General features: G+C 40.6%; 2 protein-coding genes across 4 annotated transcripts in view; one reads left to right on the forward strand and one right to left on the reverse strand.

Annotated features, from left to right (window-relative positions):
• LOC129778803 (CDC42 small effector protein homolog) overlaps positions 1-26,786 on the reverse strand; it is a 103,678-nt gene that overhangs the window by 51,027 nt on the left and 25,865 nt on the right. For 2 of the 3 annotated variants that reach the window (XM_055785912.1, XM_055785911.1), the window contains exon 3: positions 12,555-12,611. The exons of the other annotated variant lie outside the window; for it this stretch is intronic. The gene's annotated coding sequence lies outside the window, so the exon portion shown is untranslated. The remainder of the gene's footprint in view (positions 1-12,554; positions 12,612-26,786) is intronic. 3 annotated transcript variants of the gene reach the window in all.
• LOC129778802 (uncharacterized) lies at positions 6,111-7,489 on the forward strand. Its single transcript, XM_055785910.1, has 2 exons — positions 6,111-7,132; positions 7,197-7,489. The coding sequence occupies exons 1-2, from the start codon at positions 6,158-6,160 to the stop codon at positions 7,284-7,286; spliced, it is 1,065 nt and encodes a 354-aa protein (XP_055641885.1). The 5' UTR covers positions 6,111-6,157; the 3' UTR covers positions 7,287-7,489.

The following is a 26,786-nucleotide window of genomic DNA, read 5'->3' on the forward strand; positions in this document are numbered from 1 at the left end:
TTGACGATTTCGCAGATAATCTAAAATGTCATTTTCTGCCTCATCCAGTTCAGTAACTTTTGTTTCTAGAACTTCAACACCGATGTAGATATATTAGGCTTCTTCGGACAGGTTGTCGGCTCAAACCCCGAAAAAAAATCCCTGATTTTCTAGTAACTAAATTTCTACTAGTTATGTAGTTTTAGTTTTTAAAACATTCAATTGGCTAAACCGATGAAATTTTTGAACCTTTGTGGATATCTTAAAATGAATAATTGTTTGTGATTTTTGTTTGCGTTTCACGAAACTATTACGATTTTAACGAAACTATTTTTCTGCAATCTTAGGGCCTCCTTCTATGCGTTTTCCAAAGTATCCTTCGTTTCACCTCGAGAAATTTCACTTCTGCTTCTAGTAGTCGTTTCATTATTTTGTATCATTTGACGCAAAAGCTCTTCTGTTCCGGCATTCCTTGCCTTCTAAACGAAGTGAATGAGAATTTATCGATACTCTGTTTTTCTCTTATGTAATTTGAATTAATTAGCTCGTCATTTTTATTTATGTTATCCCTCCAACGTGAAACACATGTCGCATTGCACAAAAGTATAGTATCTACTGATACGTCCAAAATCCATCAAAAGCTTCTCGTTTGCAAACCAATTAACCCAATTTTTGATAGGAGTCAATGACGGAAGGATCAAGAGAGGATACGATTTTCGTCGTAGGATACATCAACGCTTCATAAGTTTTAAAAATAGTGCATTTAACATCCCTACGCATCCCGGATGAAATTGCAAGGTATATTTCTTTGGTACCATTAAACTTTCTAATTAATTCAATAATTAAAATAATAATCGACGGAATTGCATTTTTTTCCTTGATTGGTGACGAAATTCCCTGACATTTCCTGATTTCAAGAATATTCCAGGTAGTCGCTGTTAGATGCTGTTAAAAATCTCCAAAGTCCAATCCTGCTACCTTAGATTTGTGTATTATTGTGGGCATATATTGTTCAAGAGAGAAAGACGAATTGTTGTGGTTTCCGAATTAATCTGAGTAAATTCGGGCGTTTCAGTTTGTTTGTCCGACTTACTAACCAGTAGCGAAACGTTTAACAGAACACATGTTTGGTCTTCGAGTCGTTCAAATGATTCAAAATTAGTTTCACTATTTGGTTTTGGTCGTAGTTGAACCTCTCCAGGTTACGTTTAACGACGGATTCCAGCAAGAGCCATCTTGTTGCGAACGAATTCACTATTTTCAACATGGGATAGACCTAAACACGGCCTTGTCTGTGTTAGGGAAACAACCCGAATTTCTGGGGAGTTAGATGCTCTATTTTCAACGCTATCCGCTATTTGCCATCATCTATACGAAATTTGATAATCAAATTTTGTGATTGAATTTTATTAAAACAAATATCAAAAATATCCCTCATGAAATGATGTGTATGCTCAGATTTGGACATTTTATTTATTTATTTATTCAGTCTTCGCCAAGAAATTGTCCGACAGACTAAAATTCAATTATTGAATCCTTATAACAAACACATTTCTCATTCCTCGCTAACAACTTGATGGAGCTGGATGTGCTATTCATCACTCCTCAAGCATTGTTCTCGAAGTTTTTTTTTTTCTCTTCTCCCCAACGAGTTGGTTTTTTTTTCTCGTGTGTTCTGTGGTGAATTAGTGCCCAAAGTGCCCAAAGCAGCCAGAACCGAGGAAGCAGCGCCTCTGCAGTGGTCTGGATCGGCGTCTGTAGTGGATCAATAACCATAACGGCATCGTCAACACGTGGTTGACAACAATAACAACAATCAGTTGAGTACAACAATAACTTCTGCTATTGTGTTGTCTCCGTAGCGCGTGACTTTTGTGTCTCCCTTAATAGGGTAACAGAGCGCATATCGGAACAACAAATTTATGTGATTATTTTTATTTTATTTAAGTTTTTTTTTTTACAAGTGAGATAAAAAAATTGTAAAGATAATAATCGTTCGTTCTAAGAATGGAGGAGGGTGGGGGTCTAGACATGGACATTTCAGACTCCCCCTCGCTTGCTCAAGCAGGGTGTAGTAAGTCCCTTAAACGGACTCCTATGCCCGAAGATTCTTCTTCTGGGGACGAGTCAACTCACACTACCAAGCCCCCCTCCAAAAAAAAGATTGCAAACCTTTCCCCAGATTCCTCCAATACTTCCACCCAATCATCGACATCCCTTCCCCCCTCTGATGTTACTGTCCCCACTCAAACCTTGTCCTCGAATTCCTCTCCTATTGTTTCCGCTCCCCGTGTCAGGGTTTATCCGGACGATGCGCCTGACGCTGGTCCTTGGGTTGTTTTTTTCCGGCCCAAACCTAATGGTAAAGCCTTGAGGGTCGTACAGATTATGACAGATCTGAAAAGATACACCTCTGTTTCGGAAATTTGCAAAGTAAGACCGAACAAACTGCGAGTTGTCGTGACTAACCGAAAGGACGCGAACGATATTGTTGCTGATAAGCATTTCATCCTCGAATATCGAGTTTTTATTCCCTCCCATAACGTAGAAATTGGGGGCGTTATATCTGAAACGGGTCTGACGTGCAAAACTATAGAAAGTATGGGAGTTGGCAGGTTCAAGAGGCTTCCTTCGATGGAAGTCAAAATCTTGGAATGTCGCCAACTTGGAAAAGTTACCCAGGAAGGAGTAGAAAAGAAATTTACGCCGTACGACTCGTTTCGAGTCACTTTTGCTGGTGCCGCCCTCCCTGACTACGTTATGGTGGACAAATTGAGGCTGCCGGTGCGACTCTTCGTGCCAAAGCCCATGACTTGCAACAAATGCAAGTCAGTTGGTCATACAGCAGCTTATTGCGCCAACAAAGAGCGCTGTGCCACATGCGGAGAGCAACATGAGGGGAAATCCTGCAGTGCGACTGAGCATAAGTGTCCATATTGCGGGGGATCCCCACACGTGCTCTCAGCTTGTGAAACTTACAAGAGTCGCTGGGAGAAACAGAAGCGCTCTTTAAAGGAACGCTCGAAGTGCACATTTGCGGAAATTTTAAAGGGCGCTTCTCCACTGGCCCAACAACAACCATTACCAACAAACAATGTCTTTGCTTCACTGCCAGTTGACGAATTGGAAGCGGATACAGCTAACGAGGGCACACCGTTTATTTTCAAAGGGAATTCCCGGCGCAAAAATGTGTCCACTCCCAAAGTTCAACGACAAGTCCCATCGGTGGTACCCCATGTTAGCTTGCCTAAAATATCGAGTGCAGCGGACAAGCAAAATCAGGTTCCTCCTGGCTTCCGTGGGAATAGTTCACCTTCGAACGACCCAGCACTCGAGGGGACATCAAAAACCCCAACTGTCCCTTTTTTTGCGTCCAGCTCAACTTCCCAATCGGGATTTATAAAGTTGACTGACCTTGTGGATCAAATCTTCACGTGTTTTAATGTTTCCGATTCCATCAGAACCATTGTCATCTCAATGCTTCCAGTACTAAAGACAATTTTGCAACAATTGATGCAAACATGGCCCCTCCTTGCAATGATTATCTCTCTTGATGTCTAATTTGAATAGAGAGGTCGGAGATATCACTGTTTTACAGTGGAATTGTCGTAGTCTTATCCCTAAATTGGATGCATTCAAATTTTTAATTCATAAGTTCAATTGTGATGTTTTTGCTCTGTCCGAAACTTGGCTTTCTTCGCGAGATGATCTCTCTTTCCACGATTTTAATATTATACGCTTGGACCGTGATGACAGATACGGAGGGGTGCTATTGGGGATCAATAAGTGCCACTCATTTTTCCGAATTGACCTTCCACCTATTGGAGGGATCGAAGCTGTTGCTTGTCATGCAAACATTAAAGGCAAAGACCTCTGTATTGTCAGCTTGTATTGGCCTCCGAGAGCTGCGGTTAGCCGCAAACAACTTGTTGACATGTGCTCACTCCTTCCTGAGCCACGATTGATCTTGGGAGACTTCAACTCTCACGGAACTGCCTGGGGGGAACAGTACGACGACAATCGTTCATTGTTGATATATGACCTTTGTAACAGCTTCAATATGACCGTTTTGAACACTGGGGAAACAACACGTGTGCCTAAACCTCCTGCTAACCCAAGTGCTCTTGACCTCTCGCTTTGCTCGAATTCACTATCGTTAGATTGCAAGTGGAATGTAATCCAGGATCCCAACGGTAGTGATCACTTGCCAATCAAAATTTCCATCACCATTGGGTCGAATTCTTCTGAATCTATAAACATGGCATATGACCTCACAAGACACATTGACTGGAAAAAATATGCGGACGCGATTACTCTAGCCATCAATTCCAGAGATGGTTTACCTCCATTGGAGGAGTATAACTTCCTTTCTCGTTTGATCCATGACAGCGCGGTTCGCGCTCAAACGAAACCCATCCCAGGTTCCACCATTCACCGAAGGCCTCCCAATCCATGGTGGGATAGCCAATGTTCAAAGCTTTATGTAGAAAAATCGAATGCATTTAAAGCTTTTCGGAAACGAGGAACCATTGACAATTTTCAAACGTATTTAGACCTTGAAAATCAATTTAAAAACTTGATCAAAGGTAAAAAACGTGCTTATTGGCGAAATTTCGTGGGAGGTTTGTCACGAGAAACGTCAATGAAAAAATTATGGAAAGTGGCTCGAAACATGAGAAATCGCTCTTCATCGAATGAAAGCGAGGAACATTCACATCGATGGATTTTTAATTTTGCGCGAAAGGTTTGTCCCGATTTCGCTCCCGTGCAAAGAATTGTTCGAGATATACCACAAGATAGGTGCGATCTTGATTCCGAGTTTTCGATGGTAGAATTCTCTCTTGCTCTCCTTTCAAGTAACAATTCGGCTCCAGGATCGGATAGAATTAAGTTCAACTTGTTGAAAAACCTCCCCGATGTGGCCAAACATCGCTTGTTGAATTTATTCAATAAGTTTCTGGAGCATAATGTTGTTCCGGATGATTGGAGACAAGTACGAGTTATAGCTATTCAAAAACCCGGAAAACCCGCGTCCGACTTCAATTCGTACCGCCCAATAGCAATGCTGTCTTGTATACGGAAATTGTTGGAGAAAATGATCTTGTTTCGCCTTGATCGTTGGGTTGAAACGAATGCCTTACTCTCAGATACACAATATGGGTTCCGCAGGGGCAAGGGGACGAATGATTGTCTTGCGTTGCTTTCTTCAGAAATTCAAATGGCTTACGCCGAAAAAAAACAAATGGCTTCAGTATTCTTGGACATAAAGGGGGCCTTTGATTCTGTTTCAATAGAGGTTTTGTCAGACAAATTACACTCTCGGGGTCTGCCGCCTCTATTGAATAATATGTTATATAACTTGCTTTGTGAGAAACATTTGAACTTTTCTCACGGAGATTCGGCAGTAAGTCGGTTCTCTTACATGGGCCTCCCCCAGGGCTCATGTTTAAGCCCCCTTTTGTACAACTTCTATGTAAGCGACATCGACAATTGCCTTACACAAAATTGCAGCCTAAGACAACTTGCAGATGATGGAGTGGTGTCTGTCGTAGGATCAAACGAATCCGACCTGCAAGGACCCTTACAAGATACTTTGAACAATTTTTCAACCTGGGCCATTGGGCTAGGGATCGAATTCTCCACGGAGAAAACAGAGATGGTGGTTTTTTCTAGGAAGCATAGACCAGCAAAACCAAAGCTTCAACTTTTGGGTAAACCGATCACTCATGCTATGTCATTCAAGTATCTTGGGGTCTGGTTCGACTCCAAATGTACTTGGGGGGTCCATATTAGGTATCTGAGTAAAAAATGTCAACAAAGAATAAACTTTCTCCGTACAATTACCGGCACCTGGTGGGGAGCCCATCCCGAAGATCTTATAATGTTGTATCGAACAACTATTCTCTCAGTGATGGAGTATGGCAGTTTCTGTTTTCAATCAGCTGCCAAAACACACCTCATTAAACTCGAGCGAATTCAGTATCTTTGTCTCCGTATTACGTTGGGATGTATGCCCTCAACGCATACCATGAGTCTCGAGGTTTTGGCAGGCCTACTCCCACTAAAAGATCGCTTCAATTTATTATCTCTTCGGTTCCTCATCCGGTGTAAGGTTATGAACCCATTGGTGATCGGGAATTTTGAGCAGCTGATCGAGCTAAATTTTCACTCCGGATTCATGAGTTCATATCATGAATTCATCTCCATGCAGGTTGATCCTTCTTCGTATATTCCCAACCGTGTTTGTTTCCCTGACTACATCAATTCCTCTGTGCATTTTGATCTGTCCATGAAGCAAGATATCCATGGATATTCAGATTACCAACGATCGAGGATCGCTCCAACGATCTTCGATGAAAAATATAGGGGTATCAATTGTGATAATATGTACTTTACTGATGGGTCCACTATAAATGAGTCCACAGGATTTGGAGTGTTCAACGAAATTTTTAGCACCTCCCACAGTCTTCAGAATCCTTGCTCAGTGTATATTGCTGAATTGGCAGCGATATACTGGGCGCTGGACAGCGTCGCCTCACGACCTGTTGAACACTATTACATTGTAACGGATAGTCTTAGCTCTGTCGAAGCTATCCGTTCAGTGAGGCCGGAAAAGCACTCGCCGTACTTCCTTGAGAGAATACGAGAAATTTTGAGTGCTTTATCCAGACGCTGTTATGTCATTACCTTTGTCTGGGTCCCTTCACATTGCTCAATTCCGGGTAATGAGAGGGCTGACTCATTAGCAAAGGTAGGTGCGATTGAAGGCGACATTTATCAGCGTCAAATCGCCTTCAATGAATTTTTTTCTTTAGTCCGTAAAAATACCATCGCTAACTGGCAACGCAAATGGAACGAAGATGAATTGGGCCGGTGGTTTCACTCGATTATCCCTAAGGTTAGCCTCAAACCGTGGTTCAAAAGTCTGGACTTGAGTCGGGACTTTATTCGCACCTTCTCCCGACTCATGTCCAATCACTGTTCGTTAGATGCGCTTCTCTTTCGTTTCAATCTTTCCAGCAACAATCTCTGCGTCTGTGGTCAAGGTTATCACGACATCGAGCATGTTGTTTGGTCGTGCGAGATGTATCTTGTCGCCAGATCGAATTTAGAAAACTCCCTTCGGGCCCGAGGAAGACAGCCCAATGTGCCGGTGAGAGATGTGTTGGCTCGGTTAGACCTTGATTACATGACCCAAATATATGTTTTCCTTAAAGCTATCGATCTTCGTGTGTGATTGTACCTATGTCCTTATACCCTCCTTTTCATCCATTGCGAGCGATTGGCCCCCATGGTATAAACAGTAAAATAAGTTGAAATGTAAATATACAATAGATTTAAGAATCGAGTGTGATCATCAACATTGTAACAATTCCCTTATATCCCATCCCTTTCCTGAAAGATGTCACCCTCTAAACTCGAGTAAACCGCGAGTAATCGGTTTTCCACCTTACTAACCATAGTGTTAGGAAAATTATTTATGTATAGTTTTAAAACATATACTTAAGAATTCGGCTCCTTTAAACTAATGTAACTGAGCCTGTAAAAATAAACGATTTATATAAAAAAAAAAAAAAAAAACAAACACATTTCTGGACATATCGAATTCAAACAAATGATACACTTCATTGAACCGTTGGCAACAAACATCCAAGGGATTATTCTGTCCGTATAGAGTACGATGTGCTGCTTGCCGGAAGAAAACAAATTGTCTGGTTGTTCTACCTGGAGCGTTGATTCGAAGCTTGCCCAAAACTTCAGCACAGTCAAGATTGCTGTTAAGAAGGTCGAAAATCAGCAGTCTCTGGAGAAATTCTCGTCGTTTCTGCAGTGTCGGTAAGTGAATCAGCGCGCAGCGTTCTTCATATGTGGTCAGATGTTGGTCGTTGCGCCAGGGGAGATGACGAAGAGCATATCGGATAAAACTTTTCTGCACACGTTCCAGACGAGCGATGTGAACAGCGTAGTATGGGGCCCAAACAGTAACACCGTATTCCAATATACTGCGTACGAGCGACACATACAATGCTTTGAGGCAATAGACATCTCTAAATGCCTGAGTGTGGCGTCTAATGAGCCCAAGAACGGTGAAAGCCTTAGCGGTGACCGTTGCAATATGCTGCGTAAATTTTAGCTTGTTGTCGAGCACGATACCCAGGTCTTTGACGGCTGCAACTCTTTCCACTTCGGTCGACCCCATCGTATATTCAAATGTGATTGGTGAGCAAAGTCGCGAAAATGTTATCGCATGACATTTCCTAATATTCACCTCCATGCCATTTATTGAGCACCATCCCAGCAGAGTATCTACATCCATTTGAAGAGCACAGCAGTCCATACTTGATGTTACTACACGAAACAATTTCAGATCGTCTGCATACATCAACTTAGGCGATTTGAGAACAGCGCAAATATCGTGAATAAAGAGTACGAAGAGCAGAGGACCCAAGTGACTGCCCTGCGGCACGCCAGAGGTGACAGAAAAGGGCGATGAAACTGACGAGCCAATCCGTACGTGTGCACTACGATCAGTCAGATACGAATTAATCCAATTGGTTAGCCAAAGTGGAAACCCGTATCGCTTCAGTTTTTCCACAGCAAGGGCGTGAGGAACGCGGTCGAAAGCTTTCGAAAAGTCCACGTAAATGGCGTCAACCTGCTGCCTTTTCTCAATTTTGTCAATCAGCAGAGAAACGTAGCTCGTGAGATTTGATGTAGTTGACCGTTTTTTGACAAACCCATGTTGTTCGTTTGCGATGATGTGGCGGACAGATGGGTATATGAGATCCAGCAGCATACTTTCAAAAACTTTCGGCATGCAGCTCAGAATCGATATTCCTCTGTAATTTTGCACATCGTGGACGTCACATTTTTTGTGACGTATTTTTTTTATTTTCACTTCCCATATGTTCCCGAAAACGTAATCCAACGTCAAAACGTCTCGATAGTACTTTTAAAAAATTCAAATCCTTAAAAAACTTTTGAAATGAAAATGTATTTTCACGACACTGTGAGCAATCTTCCAGTTTTTGGAAAAATATTATTGGCAACCCTGACTGCGAGTGCTGCGTCCTTCTCGTTCAGGAGCGCTCAGCACTCGTCGTCAAACTATTCGTTACGTTGTCCTCGTTGTTCATACCCGATGACGGTCTCTGCTGTGCTGCAAATTGCTGCTTTCAAGGTCTTCCAGCATTTAACGAGGGGAGCAGCATTCAGTTCGTCTACCCCCGGTAACGCAGCTTTAAGACGTGCGAGTATGTTGCAGCAACGTTCCTGCAGTCGTCGTAAGAGGTACCGTGGTGAGTGCTGGTGTTTTATGTTATTGAAGACTGACAGTTTAGAACGCAGTTTGCCATCGCCAGATAGTGGTCTGAATCGATGTTAGCGCCACGATAGATATCCGAGAAGTGCCGACCGTCAATCAAAACGTGGTCAATTTGTGTTTTTGTTAATTGAGGTGATCTCCGGGTGTAACGGTATTGGAGGCTGTGCAGGAAGAAGGTGCTACGTATGGACATGTTCTTGGAGGCAGCGAGGTCGATAAGTCTTAGGCCGTTTTCGTTGGTTCGCTGATGGGCGCTGAACCTACCAATTGCCGGTATGAACTCCTCCTCTTGGCCGACCTAAGCGTTCAAATCACCGATGACGATTTTGTTGTTTGGGCAGCGATTGTATTCACGCTCTAGCTGTGCATCTTCTTTGTGGTCATCGCTGCTAGCTAAATGGGGGCTGTGGACGTTGATAATGCTGATGTTGAAGAAGTGGCCTCGCATACTCCATCTGCACATTCTTTCATTGATCGGCCACCAACAAATCACCAGTTTCTGCATCTCCCCCATCACGATGAAAGCTGGACCCAGCTCGTGTGTGTTGCCGCAGCTCTAGTAGATGGTATACCCACCTTGAAACGATCGCACCACCGAACCGCTGACACGAAGACAGTGGTCAGCCGCCCCTGACATGGGGAACAGACGCTGTTTTGAGCCGCACCTACATGGCGAACAGACGCTCGGAGAAGTGTCGCTCGGCAAATGCGTTCGAGATGCACAAAAATTAACGGCGCAGATATCAACTAGTCCTCCAGAGATCCAGATTGATTCAAGCGAGCTAGTTTTCGGAATCGATATCTACTTTGATCCAAATAATCATTTCAAACCGTCGTGCAAAAAAAAGCAAACTACCAAATGACGATGGTTTTGAAAGCTTGCAATTGTATCACGATTGTATCGCAAATGTATCTACTAATATCGAACTAAAAGACGTATCCGATTACCTTTGGACCTGCAGAAAAATCCTGATCACGACACCAATGTTCCGACCAGTGTTGCCACATTTAAATCTGTACCAGAGGGGTCAAAAATATTTCTCATCTGTAATTTTTTTTCCCAAAAATCTGTGCCATCGAAAATATTCGTTGTAGAGAAAAAATGTATTAATTAATTTATAATTTATAAGCGTTAAACATACTCATTTATTTACTACAAACACTACATTTACATTTATAAGTCATTCGTGTGTTTGATGATGCTTATACATAGTTTTGCATACTTAATTGCATTTTTTTTAAATTTTCGAGCTGCCACCACGATATTTGACCAAATCCTTTGATCTCAAAATAGCGTTTATCGTATCGTTGCTGAGCAGATTTCAAAGCTTATTTTTGTTCTGATTATATTCAGAAAAAAATCGCTTGACAGTTTCCTAGGAGTGTGGTGTAATGAGAACGTTACAAACAAGGCATCGAAGCGCCGAAAAGCCGAGCGAACCGTCAATTCATTTTAGGCATCCATTTTTTGTCCACCAACCCTGCACATGCTCGTTTTCTGAAATTGTGATTTCCTTGCGTAGTAATTTTAGTTTTAGGCTACAGAGTTAATTCTGCACATCTTGTACATTCCCATTGTAGAATCCTGGAAACGCTTCTAACACAACGTTAATGCTAATCAAACTGGAAAAGTTTCTGGGATTTAACATTGCCGTAGGCTTGAGCGTGGAATCATCAAAATAGAATCTTTTTCTCATTTGTTTGCTCAGATCCACGAAAAAATTGCAACAAATATCCTTTGAAATGGTTTACCTTTCGCTGTCCATTGTTCTGATAATTTCTTCTGCTGCTATTCCAACCTAAAATTCTTATCGCTTTTAAAATGAATTTCAAATTTTATTAGCATTGGACATTGAAACAACGTAAGATTCCTCACAGATATTAGTGAGAATGATCAAATAAAAATCTTTCAGCTCTTCATGTAGCATCGTGAATTCAGGTTTTTCAGCGTGGAACAAACGATTCAATCTGCTAATCTGGGGAAAAACATACGTCCCACCGTCCGACGCAAATTCTTTCAGACGTTTCTTGTAAGGAATTTCGTGCTTATGAAACTGATCAATCATTGCATTGTCAACGCTTTTATGATCAGCAGCACCAAGCGATACTGCGGCGTAAAAGTCGTCATGTACCTCGATGTTGCTTTGTTCAAATGAAAGAAATTTCACAAATGGAAAAAATCTGTACTTTTTGACGAAAATCTGTACTCTGTACCGTACAGAATCTGTATCAAAAATAACCAAAAAAAAACACTGTACCATTCCAGATAAATCTGTACGTGTGACAACACTGATTCCGACCCTTCTTAGACCATGGTCATTAGGTCTGGGTTCACCCGGTTCTCCTTCTCCTTTTAACGAAATACGATCCAAAGGACGGCAATCAGCAGGGACAATCGTCACTTGTTTTTATTTGACTCGTGTTGCATCGTGTTGCTATTGTGTATAGTGTGCGTAAATCCAGCAGGCTACACTTTGCCTAAAACTTGCCTGAGTGAAATCCCGGTTCAAAGTAAAACCATAATTCAAAAATTTTCAAATGTATTGATCCCCGAATAATTCTTTGAACTGGATTCTTTCGACTTGCACTGGTACACACGAATCTTTGACCATTGAACTAGAACAATGTTCTATTTCTCTGTAATGTTGTTGTGGAAGCAAAATTTCGCTAGATTTTTTTTTTCAATTCTTCGTGGAAGGCAATTAAAAAATTGCAACGGTAATGGTCAGGAAGCAAATTAGTGAATACTGTTTCAGTATTTTGTCCTCAATCTTAAACCATGGTTTACCAACGTGGATGCTTTTAGATTGATGATTAAAACATGTCTGCTAGGACTTCAAATAACTATACTCAAGAATGTCTTTTCAAAAAATCTCTGATTCTGACCTCTCAACAATTGAAAGAACTATACTGATCAAAATCAAACAATTTCAGAGATATGTTCACAAAATTGGAATCCAATTTCAATTTGAGGTAGAAGAAAAACAAGAAGAAGAAGAAGATTGTCCTCAAAACTAACCTAATCTAACTAACTAAGCTTCGACTTGCACTGGTACACGCATATTCTTAAACTTGCCACTTCAAAATACAGTCAAAGCTAGTTATTAGGCATAGTAATCTCAATCAAATACTGATAAAAATGACGCAAGTAATACTATGCTAAGTAGGCGGAATTCCTTTAGGAACGTTCAATAGTTTAACAAAATAATGTTTTAGAATGAAAAAAAAAGCATACGCGTTTCTCACTTACCACAACAGCACCGTTGTAATCGATTCACGTTATCCTATTATTAACGATCGCGAAAGCCTATCGAAAAAGAAAAAAACAAACATTACGTTAATCCAAATTAGCATTCACCATTATATGTGCAAATGCAAATGAGACAGCCAGTGGAAATGACCTTTCCTAACTAGCATACGAAGCCGCCATCGGCAGGAAATATGCTCTCCATTTGGCAACCCTCCGGATTCGCTAACGGCTGATTTTATCGACGCTTCATTAACGGTTCAGCTTTAATTGTTAATTGATCATATGTGGACGGAGCCATGAGTGGCGATTCCCGCTCGAGACCCATCCAAATAAAAAAAGCGGTAGCGGTGCAAAAATGGATTTGCGAAAAACATAAATGGAACCGTTGTGTACACAGTAGAGCTGCAGCGCATTAGTGATTCAAGCTTTAACTATAGTGGTAAGATCTAACCCACCAATTTCGAAACAAAAAATTATCTTTCGCATCTTTGACCAAAGGAAGAATGAGTTTTATCGCTACCGCCCACATGTATTAGCGACCAACTAGTTTGCTATAGTCATTACAACTAAATGCTGACCGAATTATTTATGAGTTTTTATTTAAACAATACACACTCTGCTTTTATGTGCACATTAAAACTCCAAAGCTGTTATCCGGAAGTCACTGTTCTTCACTGTCACTGATCATTATGAGAAAAGTACGCGCTCTGCTCGGGGTAAGTCCACTCATAGGGCACTCCAAAGCTCTGTAAAAACTCACTCGCGAAAAAAACACATCCGAAAGCTACAGCAAACCGTGGAAGGTAGGCATTATAATATTATATGTACATAAAATAAACTGCAGCCAGACAGCATTAAAGTGAAAGGAAAGGAAATCGTTCTGAATATCACGCGCAGTTCCGTGAGCTGCTATACCTATAACAATACGGGAATGCTGGAGCTAAATCTGTGTGGCTGCAGCATGACCTGAATTTTGGTCGCCTGTGCAGCCCACCCTTGAACCTTTCCCAGCCGGACATTCGACCAACGGATGAGGGTCCTACGAGTGTTGAATGAGGTCAGATCGCTATCTTACTAATGTGCTCATGGACCCGATGTGTAGTCAGCTTCCTAGAATCAGTAGGTTTCGAACAAATTACAAGGCACCAGGAGAAGGTATGGTAACGGAAAAAAGTAGAAACCACTATTTGCATAATTATTATGTACCTGTTTAGGATCCGAACAAAAATCGCGTGAATACAAACCTATAGAAACAAACCGGATTAATTCACTTTTGCAGTGTAGTGGATGTCTTTTTCGCATAATTACCTTGCAAGGAAATGCCTTCAAAAATGGGTGACAGCTTAGAGAAGTAATTAACGTAAATGGTTTTCAAAGAGCAAAATCACGTCAAATCAACCGGCCACTGTCCCAACCCTCTTCGTTTTTTTTAAATGTGTACTTTTTTAACTTAACTTAACATTTTACAATTTTTATTTTCATAATACCAATTTCATAGCGATCGAATCTTGGAAGGGTGTAACCAAAATCATTGATCATTCTTTACAAAAAAGCAACTCGAGATCCAGCTGTCTGATTACAATATGGTATTGTTGGAAATTCTATGATCTTTCTAGTATTATTAAACACACTGTTAAAAAAACTCTTAAAAATTGTATTTATTATTAAAAACTTCCCCTTAGATATTAGTTTGACATATTTTATTAGAATACTGTTTTAACCCTTTGTAGTCGAATCCAAATAGATCTATTTTTATCATTTTTGGAAAGCTAAGACTTCTATTTTTATGGAATTGCTGTTTATAAAGCACAATCGATTCTTTACAACTAATCCTCATTCTTACTTCCATTCTTGAGTCGTTCCTAAAGTTATCTTCTGATTTTCGTTTTGGAAGATTATCATAATGATGACTCTTTCATCCTCCTCTCAAGTTCTTAGAGGTCAGCTTTGCTCCATTCTACCACTTCAAAACGGAAGGTTTAGTAGGGGAATCTCGAAGAAGTTGATCACGCGTACCTTGTCCGTGATTAGGAAAGTCTTAAGGTTCACCCGTGACGTCAAGTTGGCGCGTCTAAGTGAGCCATTGGAATCCGAGATATTTATTAGATTTACCACGAACCATGTCTTTGCTTAAATCGTCAACGTGGACCTCGTAGACTCCTCCGATGTCGCTTAGTTATCCTTTCAGCCGATGAAAAGTGCACCACTTGTCAAGGCCCAACTCAATGCTGAGGTTTCTGCTGATAGCTAGAATTAATTGCCCATGTGAATCGATATAAATCTTCAAATCGTCCATGAAAAGATATGGATCACTTCTTCGTGGGTGCCGTTGCAATAACTCATGTTGTAACTGTGGTCGTTTCGCTTCACCGTTTTATTATAGCAGCAATTAGGATAGCGTTTGGGTTAGAGGAAATATGAGTTTTCCACAGCAATTGGGAATTTTTTGACTCAAGCGTAACGTTTGAAAAGGGCGTATCGATTTGAGTAAGAGAAATCTTTGATAATTTTTGTCTCAAAAACTATGAGTCGTACCGAAATAGTGTCTTGGAAAGAGTTATAGAGTATTGATGGTTAAAAATGAAAAAAATGTACACTGAGAAAAAAAATTAGTACTCTTTTGTTTATTTACAAAATAAAAATTCAATTTACAATATCCAAAATACATATTTTTAATTTTTTTTTATTTTTTCATACAAAATAGAAGTAATGCAAAAAATTTTAAAAATGGGCCCAAGATGGTAAAACTATTTTTGACGAACTTTGTGGAACATCGAATTTTTAGGAATTTTCAAAACTTCGAATTTTTGTATGTTAACAATCATTTTTTGTCACAAATTATGAATCCTGATGTGATTTAAAACAAAAAAGATTAATATCAATCTCCTTCTAAATGTAGCCATTCTCGAAATATTTAAAAAAATATTTCTAATTTATTGTTTGTTTTTTATAGTAAATAATCCTTTTTAACAAGTTTGTCGTGTTATACCGTCATGTTCATGAAATTTTAAAAAAATTGCTTATAATTTACTACAACTTTTCCAAATACATCATCATGGTTCATTTTTTGACTCAAGCGTAACTTTTGAAAAGGGCGTCTTTGTTTGAGTAAGAGAAATCTTTGATAATTTATATTTCAAAAAATATGAGTCGTACCGAAATAGTGTCTTAGAAAGAGTTATAGAGTATTGTTGGCTTAATTTGAAAAAAATATACACTGAGAAATAAAAATTAGTAATCTTTTTTTTAATTACAAAATAAAATTTTAATTTGCGATATAAAAAAATATGTATTTTTTTCAATTTTTTTCAATTTTTTCATATATAATAGAAGTCATGTAGAAAATTTAAAAAATGGGCCCAAGATGGTAAAACTATTTTTGACGGAATTTGTGGAACATCGAATTTTTAGGAATTTTCGAAACTTTGAATTTTTGTATGTTAACAACCATTCTTAGCCACAAATTATGAATTCTGATGTGATTTAAAACAAAAAAGGTTATTATCAATCTCCTTCTAAATGCAACCATTCTCGAGATATTTAAAAAAATATTTCTAATGTATAATCTTTTTTATAGTAAATAATCTCTTTTAATATGTTTGTCGTGTTATACCGTCATGTTCATGAAATTTTATGAATTTTCTTATAATTTCCAAAATTTTAATTTAATTTTCAACATGAAAAATAATTTCCAACATTTAAATTTTTTGAATTTTCTATGACTTCTATTTTGTATGAAAGAATTTAAATAAAAATTAAAAAGTATGTATTTTGGATATTGCAAATTGAATTTTTATTTTGTAAATAAAAAAAAGAGTACTAATTTTTTTTCTCAGTGTACATTTTTCTCATATTCAACCATCAACACTCTATAACTCTTTCTAAGACACCTTTTCGGTTCGACTCATAATTTTTGAGATATAAATTATCAACGATTTCTCTTACTAAAATCAATACGCCCTTTTCAAAAGTTACGCTTGAGTCAAAAAATTCCCAATAGCTGTGAAAAACTCATATTTCCTCCAACCCAAACGGAATACACACTTTCATTGGAATCAAAAATACAAGTTTTTAAAATCTGCATTTTTAGGACGATTTCATTTGGAATTGCTGATAGGGGTAAAATGTCAGACATAACATAACGTGCTCTACTGCCTCATCACATACTGCAGAAATTTTTTTGTGGATCTACAACACCCTAACAAGAAACAAGCGCGGTACGGAGTCGTAAACCTTCCGATAGACGATGTGAGCGATATTTAGGTTTCGAGGTTATGAATTGCTTGTCCGACTATGACTGTTTGCAAGTATGAGTTTTATACATCTTTTCTGTTCAGCTGTATGGATCTTGCACTGTTCGCAGTGTGCAGTGTAAGCGTTACACTATCTGTTAGCACTAGCAAAGATGAAACAAATTATTCAAATCTTCAAATGTTACAATTACCACAAATGTTTGTTCGCGCTTCATTCGAGAACGGATAGTCCGATTCGTGTTGTATATTTCGTTATATTATGAGTCTAATTGAAACTCGCGTTGACGCATTTAGTTTCGTGTACCGTTGGTTTGAAACGAAAATAACCATGGAGAAGCCATCCACCCCCATTCTTCGCCGATTGCCCGAAGTAACCAGACGAAGGAAAGTCGCGTCCAAGTTCCGTTATCGGTTACCGCGTGATTGTTGTTTTTTTGCCGCTGAAGAGTTCATTTCGCTATCTGGATAGTGAGTGAAGTGCCCTGCCTGCAAGTGGATAGAGGCTTTCATCCTCGGAAAGCCAAGCATTGGTTTTTGTTTTGTCGCTGCTTCGCCGACATTGGAGATTTCGCCGAGTCATCGTGCCAACAGTGACAGTGCGGGTAAGCTTTCACCGACGACTGTGTGTAGTGGTGTCGTAGGCACATTCCCACCACCAACGAGCTTTCAGCACGCTCCCTTTCATCTGCACTGGAGTGCGTTCATAGGTGAATAACATTAAATATACTGAGAGAAAATATTTAATAATTATAAATTTTTTGTTTTTGTTTTTGTGAATTATTTTATTGTGAAATATTGTTTAAAAAAATACTTAGAATATAAGTGAAAATTTAAAATGGCAGAGAGTGGGGGACCTTCGGATATGGAGGTCTCTGACTCTAGTTCCCTCCTAACGGATAAAAAAAAGTCACTCAAACGTGTTCCAAATACGGAAGATACTTCTTCTGGGGACGAGTCAGCTAACCCTACCAAGCCTCCCTCCAAAAAACTAGCAAATCTCCCATCTGCCGTTAACGATCCCACTCTACCTTCAACCTCGTCTTCTCCCTCTGTTCTTCCCGCACCTTCTCAACCTTCGCCTTCCCACTCTCAATCCCCGTCCTCGCCTTCCCCCCTGTTATTCCCACTCCCCGTGTAAAGGTCTATCCAGAAGATGCGCCCGGAACTGGTCCCTGGGTTGTTTTCTTCAGGCCTAAGCCAAATGGAAAGGCGTTGAGAGTCATGCAGATCGCGAAAGATCTGGCAAGGTATACCTCCGTTTCGAAAATTTCGAAGGTTAGACCAAACAAATTGCGAGTTGTCGTGAATGATCGAAAAGACGCAAACAAGATTGTTGTCGATCAGCATTTTACAATTGAGTATCGGGTCTACATTTCCTCTCACATAGTCGAAATTGAGGGTATGATAACCGAAACGGGCTTGACGTGCGAATACATTACGAGTGAAGGTACCGGCCGTTTTAAAAAACTGCCCTCGACGACTGTTAAGATCTTGGGTTGCCGCCAGCTCGGAACAGTCTCCCATGAAGGAGAGGAAAAGAAATTTACGCCGTCCAACTCGTTTCGAGTCACCTTCGCTGGTTCAGCTCTCCCTGACTACGTGATGGTAGATAAATTGAGGTTAGCCGTGCGACTTTTTATTCCAAAGCCAATGACTTGTCTAAAGTGCAAGTCAGTTGGTCACACGGCTGCTTATTGTGCCAATAAAGAACGATGTGCCACTTGCGGAGAACAACATGAGGGGAAATCCTGCAGTGCGACTGAGCATAAGTGTCCATATTGCGGGGGATCCCCACACGTGCTCACAGCTTGTGAAACATACAAGGCTCGCTGGGAGAAACAGAAGCGCTCTTTGAGGGAACGCTCTAAACGCACTTTCGCAGAAATTTTGAAGGGCGCTTCTCCACTGGCTCAAGAACAACAACCAATCAATACACACAATGTCTTCGCTACGTTGCCAGTTGACGAAATGGAAGCGGATACAGCTAACGGGGGCACGCCGTTTATTTCTCAAGGGAATCCCCGGCGCAAAAATGTGACCACTCCCAAAGTTCAAAGACAAGTCCCTCCGGTGATACCCCCTGTTAGCTTGCCCAAAAAATCGAGTGCAGCGGATAAGCAAAATCAGGTCCCTCCTGGCCTCCGTGGTAATAGTTCACCTTCGAACGAACCAGCACTCGAGGGGACATCAAAAACCCCAACTGTCCCTGTTTTTCCGTCAAGATCAACTTCCCAATCGGGCTTTATAAAGTTGTCTGACCTTGTGGATCAAATCTTCACGTGTTTTAATGTTTCCGACTCCATCAGAGCCATTGTCACCGCAATGCTTCCAGTACTAAAGACAATTTTGCAGCAATTGATGCAAACATGGCCCCTCCTTGCAATGATTATCTCTCTTGATGTCTAATTTAAATAGAGAGGTTGGAGATATCACTGTTTTACAGTGGAATTGTCGTAGTTCTTCTTCTTCTTCAATGGCACTAACGTTCCTAGAGGAACTTCGCCGTCTCAACGTAGTATTACTTGCGTCATTTTTATTAGTACTTAGTTGAGATTTCTATGCCAAATAACACGCCTTGAATGCATTCTGAGTGGCAAGCTCTAGAATACGCGTGATCACAGTGCAAGTCGGAGGAAATTTTTTTGACGAAAAATTCCCCCGACCAGAACGGGAATCGAACCCGAACACCCGGCATGTTAGTTATGACGCTAACCACTCGGCCACGGGTGCACGGAATTGTCGTAGTCTTATCCCTAAATTGGATACATTCAAATTTCTAATTCATAAACTCAATTGTGATGTTTTTGCTCTATCAGAAACCTGGCTCTCTTCTCAAAATGATCTCTCTTTCCACGATTTTAATACAATACGCTTGGACCGCGATGACAGATACGGAGGGGTATTATTGGGGATCAATAAGTGTCACTCATTTTTTAGAATTGACCTTCCACCTATTGGAGGGATCGAAGCTGTTGCTTGTCATGCAAACATCAGAGGCAAAGACCTCTGTATAGTCAGCTTGTATTGGCCTCCGAGAGCTGCGGTTAGCCGCAAGCAACTTGTTGACATGTGCTCACTCCTTCCTGAGCCACGATTAATCTTGGGAGACTTCAACTCTCACGGAACTGCCTGGGGGGAACCGTACGACGATAATCGTTCATCGTTAATATATGACCTTTGTAACAGCTTCAATATGACCGTTTTGAACACTGGGGAAACAACACGTGTACCTAAACCTCCTGCTAACCCAAGTGCTCTTGACCTCTCGCTTTGCTCGAATTCACTATCGTTAGATTGCAAGTGGAATGTAATCCAGGATCCCAACGGTAGTGACCACTTGCCAATCAAAATTTCTATCACCAATGGGTTGAATTCTTCTGAATCAATAAACATGGCATAGGACCTCACAAGACACATTGACTGGAAAAAATATGCGGACGCGATTGCTCTAGCCATCAATTCCAGAGATGGTTTGCCTCCATTGGAGGAGTATAACTTCATTTCTCGTTTGATCTATGACAGCGCGATTCGCGCTCAAACGAAACCCATCCCAGGTTCCACTATTCGTCGAAGGCCTCCCAATCCATGGTGGGATGGCCAGTGTTCCAAGCTTTATGGAGATAAATCGAATGCATTTAAAGCTTTTCGGAAACGTGGAACCATTGAGAATTTTCAAACGTATTTGGACCTTGAAAATCAATTTAAAAACTTGATCAAAGGGAAAAAACGTGCTTTTTGGCGAAATTTCGTGGGAGGTTTATCACGAGAAACGTCAATGAAAAAATTATGGAAAGTGGCTCGAAACATGAGAAATCGCTCTTCATCCAATGAAAGCGAGGAATATTCACATCGATGGATTTTTAATTTTGCACGAAAGGTTTGTCCCGATTCCGCTCCAGTGCAAAGAATTATTCGAGATATACCACAAGATAGGTGCGATCTTGATTCCGAGTTTTCGATGGTAGAATTCTCTCTTGCTCTCCTTTCATGTAACAATTCTGCTCCGGGATCGGATAGAATTAAGTTCAACTTGCTGAAAAATCTCCCTGATGTGGCGAAACATCGCTTGTTGAACTTATTCAATCGGTTTCTGGAGCATAATATTGTTCCAGATGATTGGAGACAAGTACGAGTTATAGCTATTCAAAAACCCGGAAAACCCGCGTCCGACTTCAATTCGTACCGCCCAATAGCAATGCTGTCTTGTATACGGAAATTGTTGGAGAAAATGATCTTGTTTCGCCTTGATCGATGGGTTGAAACGAATGGCCTACTCTCAGATACACAATATGGGTTCCGCAGGGGCAAGGGGACGAATGATTGTCTTGCGTTGCTTTCTTCAGAAATTCAAATGGCTTACGCCGAAAAAAAACAAATGGCTTCAGTATTCTTGGACATAAAGGGGGCCTTTGATTCTGTTTCAATAGAGGTTTTGTCAGACAAATTACAATCTCGGGGTCTGCCGCCTCTATTGAATAATATGTTATATAACTTGCTTTGTGAGAAACATTTGAACTTTTCTCACGGAGATTCGGCAGTAAGTCGGGTCTCTTACATGGGACTCCCCCAGGGCTCATGTTTAAGCCCCCTTTTGTACAACTTCTACGTAAGCGACATTGACAATTGCCTTACACAAAATTGCAGCCTAAGACAACTTGCAGATGATGGAGTGGTGTCTGTCGTAGGATCAAACGAATCCGACCTGCAAGAATCCTTACAAGATACTTTGAACAATTTTTCAACCTGGGCTATTGGGCTAGGGATCGAATTCTCCACGGAGAAAACAGAGATGGTGGTTTTTTCTAGGAAGCATAAACCAGCAAAACCAAAGCTTCAACTTTTGGGTAAACCGATCACTCATGCTATGTCATTCAAGTATCTTGGGGTCTGGTTCGACTCTAAATGTACTTGGGGGGCCCATATTAGGTATCTGAGTAAAAAATGTCAACAAAGAATAAACTTTCTCCGTACAATTACCGGCACCTGGTGGGGAGCCCATCCAGAAGATCTTATAATGTTGTATCGAACAACTATTCTCTCAGTGATGGAGTATGGCAGTTTCTGTTTTCAATCAGCTGCCAAAACACACCTCATTAAACTCGAGCGAATTCAGTATCTTTGTCTCCGTATCGCGTTGGGATGTATGCCCTCAACGCATACCATGAGTCTCGAGGTTTTGGCAGGCCTACTCCCACTAAAAGATCGCTTCAATTTATTATCTCTTCGGTTCCTTATCCGGTGTAAGGTTATGAACCCATTGGTGATCGGAAATTTTGAGCAGCTGATCGAGCTAAATTTTCATTCTGGATTCATGAGCTCATATCATGAATTCGTCTCCATGCAGGTTAATCCTTCTTCGTATATTCCCAACCGTGTTTGTTTTCCTGACTACATCAATTCCTCTGTGCATTTTGATCTGTCCATGAAGCAGGATATCCATGGAACATCAGATTATCTTCTATCGAGGATCGTTCCAACGATCTTCGATGCAAAGTATGGGGATATCAATTGTGATAATATGTACTTTACTGATGGGTCCTCTATGAATGAGTCCACAGGATTTGGAGTGTTCAACGAATTTTTTAGCACCTCACACAGTCTTCAGAATCCTTGCTCAATGTATATTGCTGAATTGGCAGCGATACACTGGGCGCTGGACAGCGTTGCCTCACGACCTGTTGAACACTATTACATTGTAACGGATAGTCTTAGCTCTGTCGAAGCTATCCGTTCAGTGAGGCCGGAAAAGCACTCGCCGTACTTCCTTGAGAGAATACGAGAAATTTTGAGTGCTTTATCCAGACGCTGTTATGTCATTACTTTTGTCTGGGTCCCTTCACATTGCTCAATTCTGGGTAATGAGAGGGCTGACTCATTAGCAAAGGTAGGTGCAATTGAAGGCGATATTTATCAGCGTCAAATCGCCTCCAATGAATTTTATTCTTTAGTCCGCAAAAATACCATAGTTAACAGGCAACGCAAATGGAACGAAGATGAATTGGGCCGGTGGCTCCACTCGATTATCCCTAAGGTTAGCCTCAAACCATGGTTCAAAAGTCTGGACTTGAGTCGGGACTTTATTCGCACCTTCTCCCGACTCATGTCCAATCACTGTTCGTTAGATGCGCTACTCTTTCGTATTAATCTTGCCGACAACAATCTTTGTGTTTGTGGCCAAGGTTACCACGACATCGAGCACGTTGTTTGGTCGTGCGAGCTGTATCTTGTCGCCAGATCGAATTTAGTAGTCACCCTTCGGGCCCGAGGAAGGCAGCCCATGGTGCCGGTGGGAGACGTGTTGGCTCGGTTAGACCTTGATTACATGTCCCAAATATATGTATTCCTTAAAGCTATCGATCTTCGTGTGTGATTGTCCTTATACCCTTAGTTTTTCCTTTTCCTTTTCCTTTGTGAGAGATCGGATCCCTTCTTAAGATGAAATGTAAATACATATTAGATATAAGATAGGTTTAAGAATTGAGTGTGATTGAGAGTGTGAGTGTGATCATTGTCAACATATCCTCATATCCCCTCCTTTTCCTGAAGAAAATATGTCACCCTTCTAAACTCGAGTTGACCGCGAGTAATCGGTTTCCTATATTATTAACATTAGAATTAAGGAAAATGTATATATACTAGTAACAATACAGTAAGAAGTTCGGCTCCTTTAAACCTATGTAACTGAGATGAAATGTAAATACATATTAGATATAAGATAGGTTTAAGAATTGAGTGTGATTGAGAGTGTGAGTGTGATCATTGTCAACATATCCTCATATCCCCTCCTTTTCCTGAAGAAAATATGTCACCCTTCTAAACTCGAGTTGACCGCGAGTAATCGGTTTCCTATATTATTAACATTAGAATTAAGGAAAATGTATATATACTAGTAACAATACAGTAAGAAGTTCGGCTCCTTTAAACCTATGTAACTGAGCCTGTAAAAATAAACGATTTAAATAAAAAAAAAATAAAATAAAAGCCATCAACCCTCCAGAAATAATTTTCATTAGTTTATCCATTCAGAACGCAGGACCCATCACGTACAGGGCCACAGAGGGCAGATACACATTTCACTTCCGCATTTTTTATCGTGATAAACACCATCAAACGACTAAACACAATCCTTCCGCCATTATCGTTCGATTATACCACTGGTGGAGTGAAAAACAATTCCAAATATTAAAACTAAACGGTTCTCCTCGGGTTCACCAAATTATTATCAAACAATTTAATAATGGAATTTTTCAAACATATCCAAAATCAATACGCAACAAATAGCCTAACGTAATCCTACGTCAACTATGCGATTGTATTTCGGTCATAATTTTACCTTCTTAAATTTGTTATGAAGAAATTATAAAAGAGAATATATTTTTAATTCCCAAGTTATAAAGGGTGTGTCACATCAAATTGCATCATGGAAAAAACGCTGTAGAAATTTAATTTTTAGGAATTATATCTTCAGCTTTCGCTTATAATCAGATAAGAGTGTATAGATCACGTTGGCCATGCTCCACTGTCAATTTTTCGTAAATTTGGAAAAATGTCGTCGAACGACAACGACATGCTGGGAATCGTCCAATCCACGTTCAGCAGAGTACTAAAACGATACTTCGAGAACCTAACCATCGACCGGAAGGTGAACAACGGCAAAAATGGATGCTCCGTCAGTGAAAAAGATCACAAGCGCGTAGTTAAGCAGTTTAGACGTGATCCGAGAAGTTCGGTCCGGGATGTCGCCAATAAGCTGAATTTGTCAAGTTCATTCGTCCAGCGAACCAAGCAGCGGGAGGGCCTGCGTACATACAAGGTTCAGAAGGCTCCTAACCGCGACGAAAGGCAAAACATGGTGGGGAAGACGCGAGCCCGGAAGCTGTACACTGAAATGCTGACGAAGCCGCATTGCCTGGTAATGGACGACGAAACCTACGTCAAAGCGGACTTTCGTCAGCTGCCGGGCCTGTTATTCTTCTCCGCAGAGGACAAATTCAGCGTTCCGGAGGAGATTCGCAAGCAGAAACTATCCAAGTTTGCCAAAAAGTACATGGTGTGGCAAGCGATCTGCTCTTGCGGAAAGCGGAGCGCCCCCTTCATGATGACCGGCACGGTAAACGGGCAGGTTTACCTTAAGGAGTGCCTACAAAAGCGCTTACTACCACTATTGAAGCAGCACGAGGGCCCGACCATCTTCTGTCCGGATCTCGCTTCGTGCCACTATTCAAAGGACGTGTTGGAGTGGTACGAGCCCACGGGGTCACCTTCGTGCCAAAGGAAATGAACCCGCCCAACGCGCCGGAGCTTCGCCCAATAGAGAAATATTGGGCGATTATGAAGCAGGCCCTCCGGAAGAACCCAAAAGTTGTCAAATCGGAGGCGGACTTCAAGAGAAAATGGATTTCTGTTCAAAAAAAACTACAACCTGACATTGTACAGAAACTTATGGACCAATGAATTCCAATGAATATTTTGCCATTTCTGTTAAAAATTGGTTATTGTTCATGAAAAATCGCTGTTTAAATGCTCATAGAAAATTTAAAAAAATTAGATATCAAAAAACTTTCAGCCAAATCGAGTAGATCTTGAGATATCAATATCCTCAGCTGAAAAAACATAGTTCCGAGAAAAACGCGATTCAAAATTCGTACAGCTATATCCCTTGAGTTACAGACAAAAGTATGAGGTTACCTCATACTTTTGTCTGTAACTTTCCAACGAAATCAAGTATCGAAAAATCATTTTAGAACAACATTAGATAATGAACCAGACTCTTGATGACATTTCAACAACAGTTATTACATTACAGACATCTGTACGTATACACTGGATTATTTTTTACGCGAATGATACATCCGCGCAAAAGATATCGCTTAAAAATCGTACAACTTCGAGCAAATCGCGTAAAAATGATTGCCTCGTCATCGTCACGCTCCCCGTCACAGCCACATTCGCAGGATTTCTCTTCCCAATGAGGCGAAGAGACAAATATTGGGGAAAAAGAAATGTCGTATTTCTGATCGACATTTGATGCTTTATTTAGCATACTTAAAATTATCCAATTTAAGATCCGAGCTCCCGCTACTTTCGGCCTCACTCATCAAAAATGTGTGAGGCCGAGCGTTGTCCTGGTGGAAAACAACACCATTCCTATTGATCATTTCTGGCCGCTTCTGATCAATCGCCTGCTTCAAACGGTTAAGCTGCTCACAGTAGAGAACCGAATTGAGGGTCTGGCCATAGTTGAGCAGCTCATAGTGGATGATTTCCTTCCAATCCCACCAAACACACAGCAAAACCTTCCTGGCCGCTTCGACCACGACTTTTTTCGCTTTTCGTTTTTACGTGATCCACTTTTCATCACCAGTCACCAAGTCTTCTTCAAAAATGGGTCGAGTTCGTTCCGTTTCAGTGCATCGCAGGCGTTGATTCGGTCTAAAAGATTTTTTTTGCGTCAACTTGGTGAACTACACGAATTTTTTCGGTAGCCTTCGTTGCAATTTTACCTAGCAGGTAGTAAAAACGTAAAATATGGCGAATTTCTTGCTTGGTGGACTCCATCTTTGACGCGCTATAACTTGAGACTGAAAATGACAATCACAACACTGTCTAAACGACACTTGTAGCACAGATTGTCGTCTTTAAATAGCTGTATAGTATGACCCGATGCGATAAGTACAACACAAGATATGTTTAAGTGTTGCCATATAATGACAATATACGACATTTCTTTTTCCCCAACCCAATATATTTTCATGGTGAAAAACTAAAAATTACATTAATCACATTTGTCTCAAATTCCGAACACCATTTATGTCACTGATTCATATTCCGAACACTTTTGTCTCAAATTCCGAACAGCCAAAAGCTAATCTTTTGTGGAAAAATATTTTACTCGCAAGAAAATTGGATTTTGTTTTCATAATCATCGATTGTGTTTATTTTTTTCTAGTTTACATGGGTTTCGGGACCAAGGGTGCTA

The sequence above is a fragment of the Toxorhynchites rutilus genome, chromosome 3 (assembly GCF_029784135.1).
Source record: "Toxorhynchites rutilus septentrionalis strain SRP chromosome 3, ASM2978413v1, whole genome shotgun sequence".
NCBI classification, from domain to species: domain Eukaryota; kingdom Metazoa; phylum Arthropoda; class Insecta; order Diptera; family Culicidae; genus Toxorhynchites; species Toxorhynchites rutilus.

Coding starts and splice junctions, on each gene's coding strand:
- LOC129778802 (XM_055785910.1), top strand. CDS start 6,158: ATGAGTTCATATCATGAATTCATCTCCATGCAGGTTGATCCTTCTTCG. Junction 7,133..7,196: donor GAAGACAGCCCAATGTGCCG/GTGAGAGATGTG, acceptor TTTTCCTTAAAG/CTATCGATCTTCGTGTGTGA.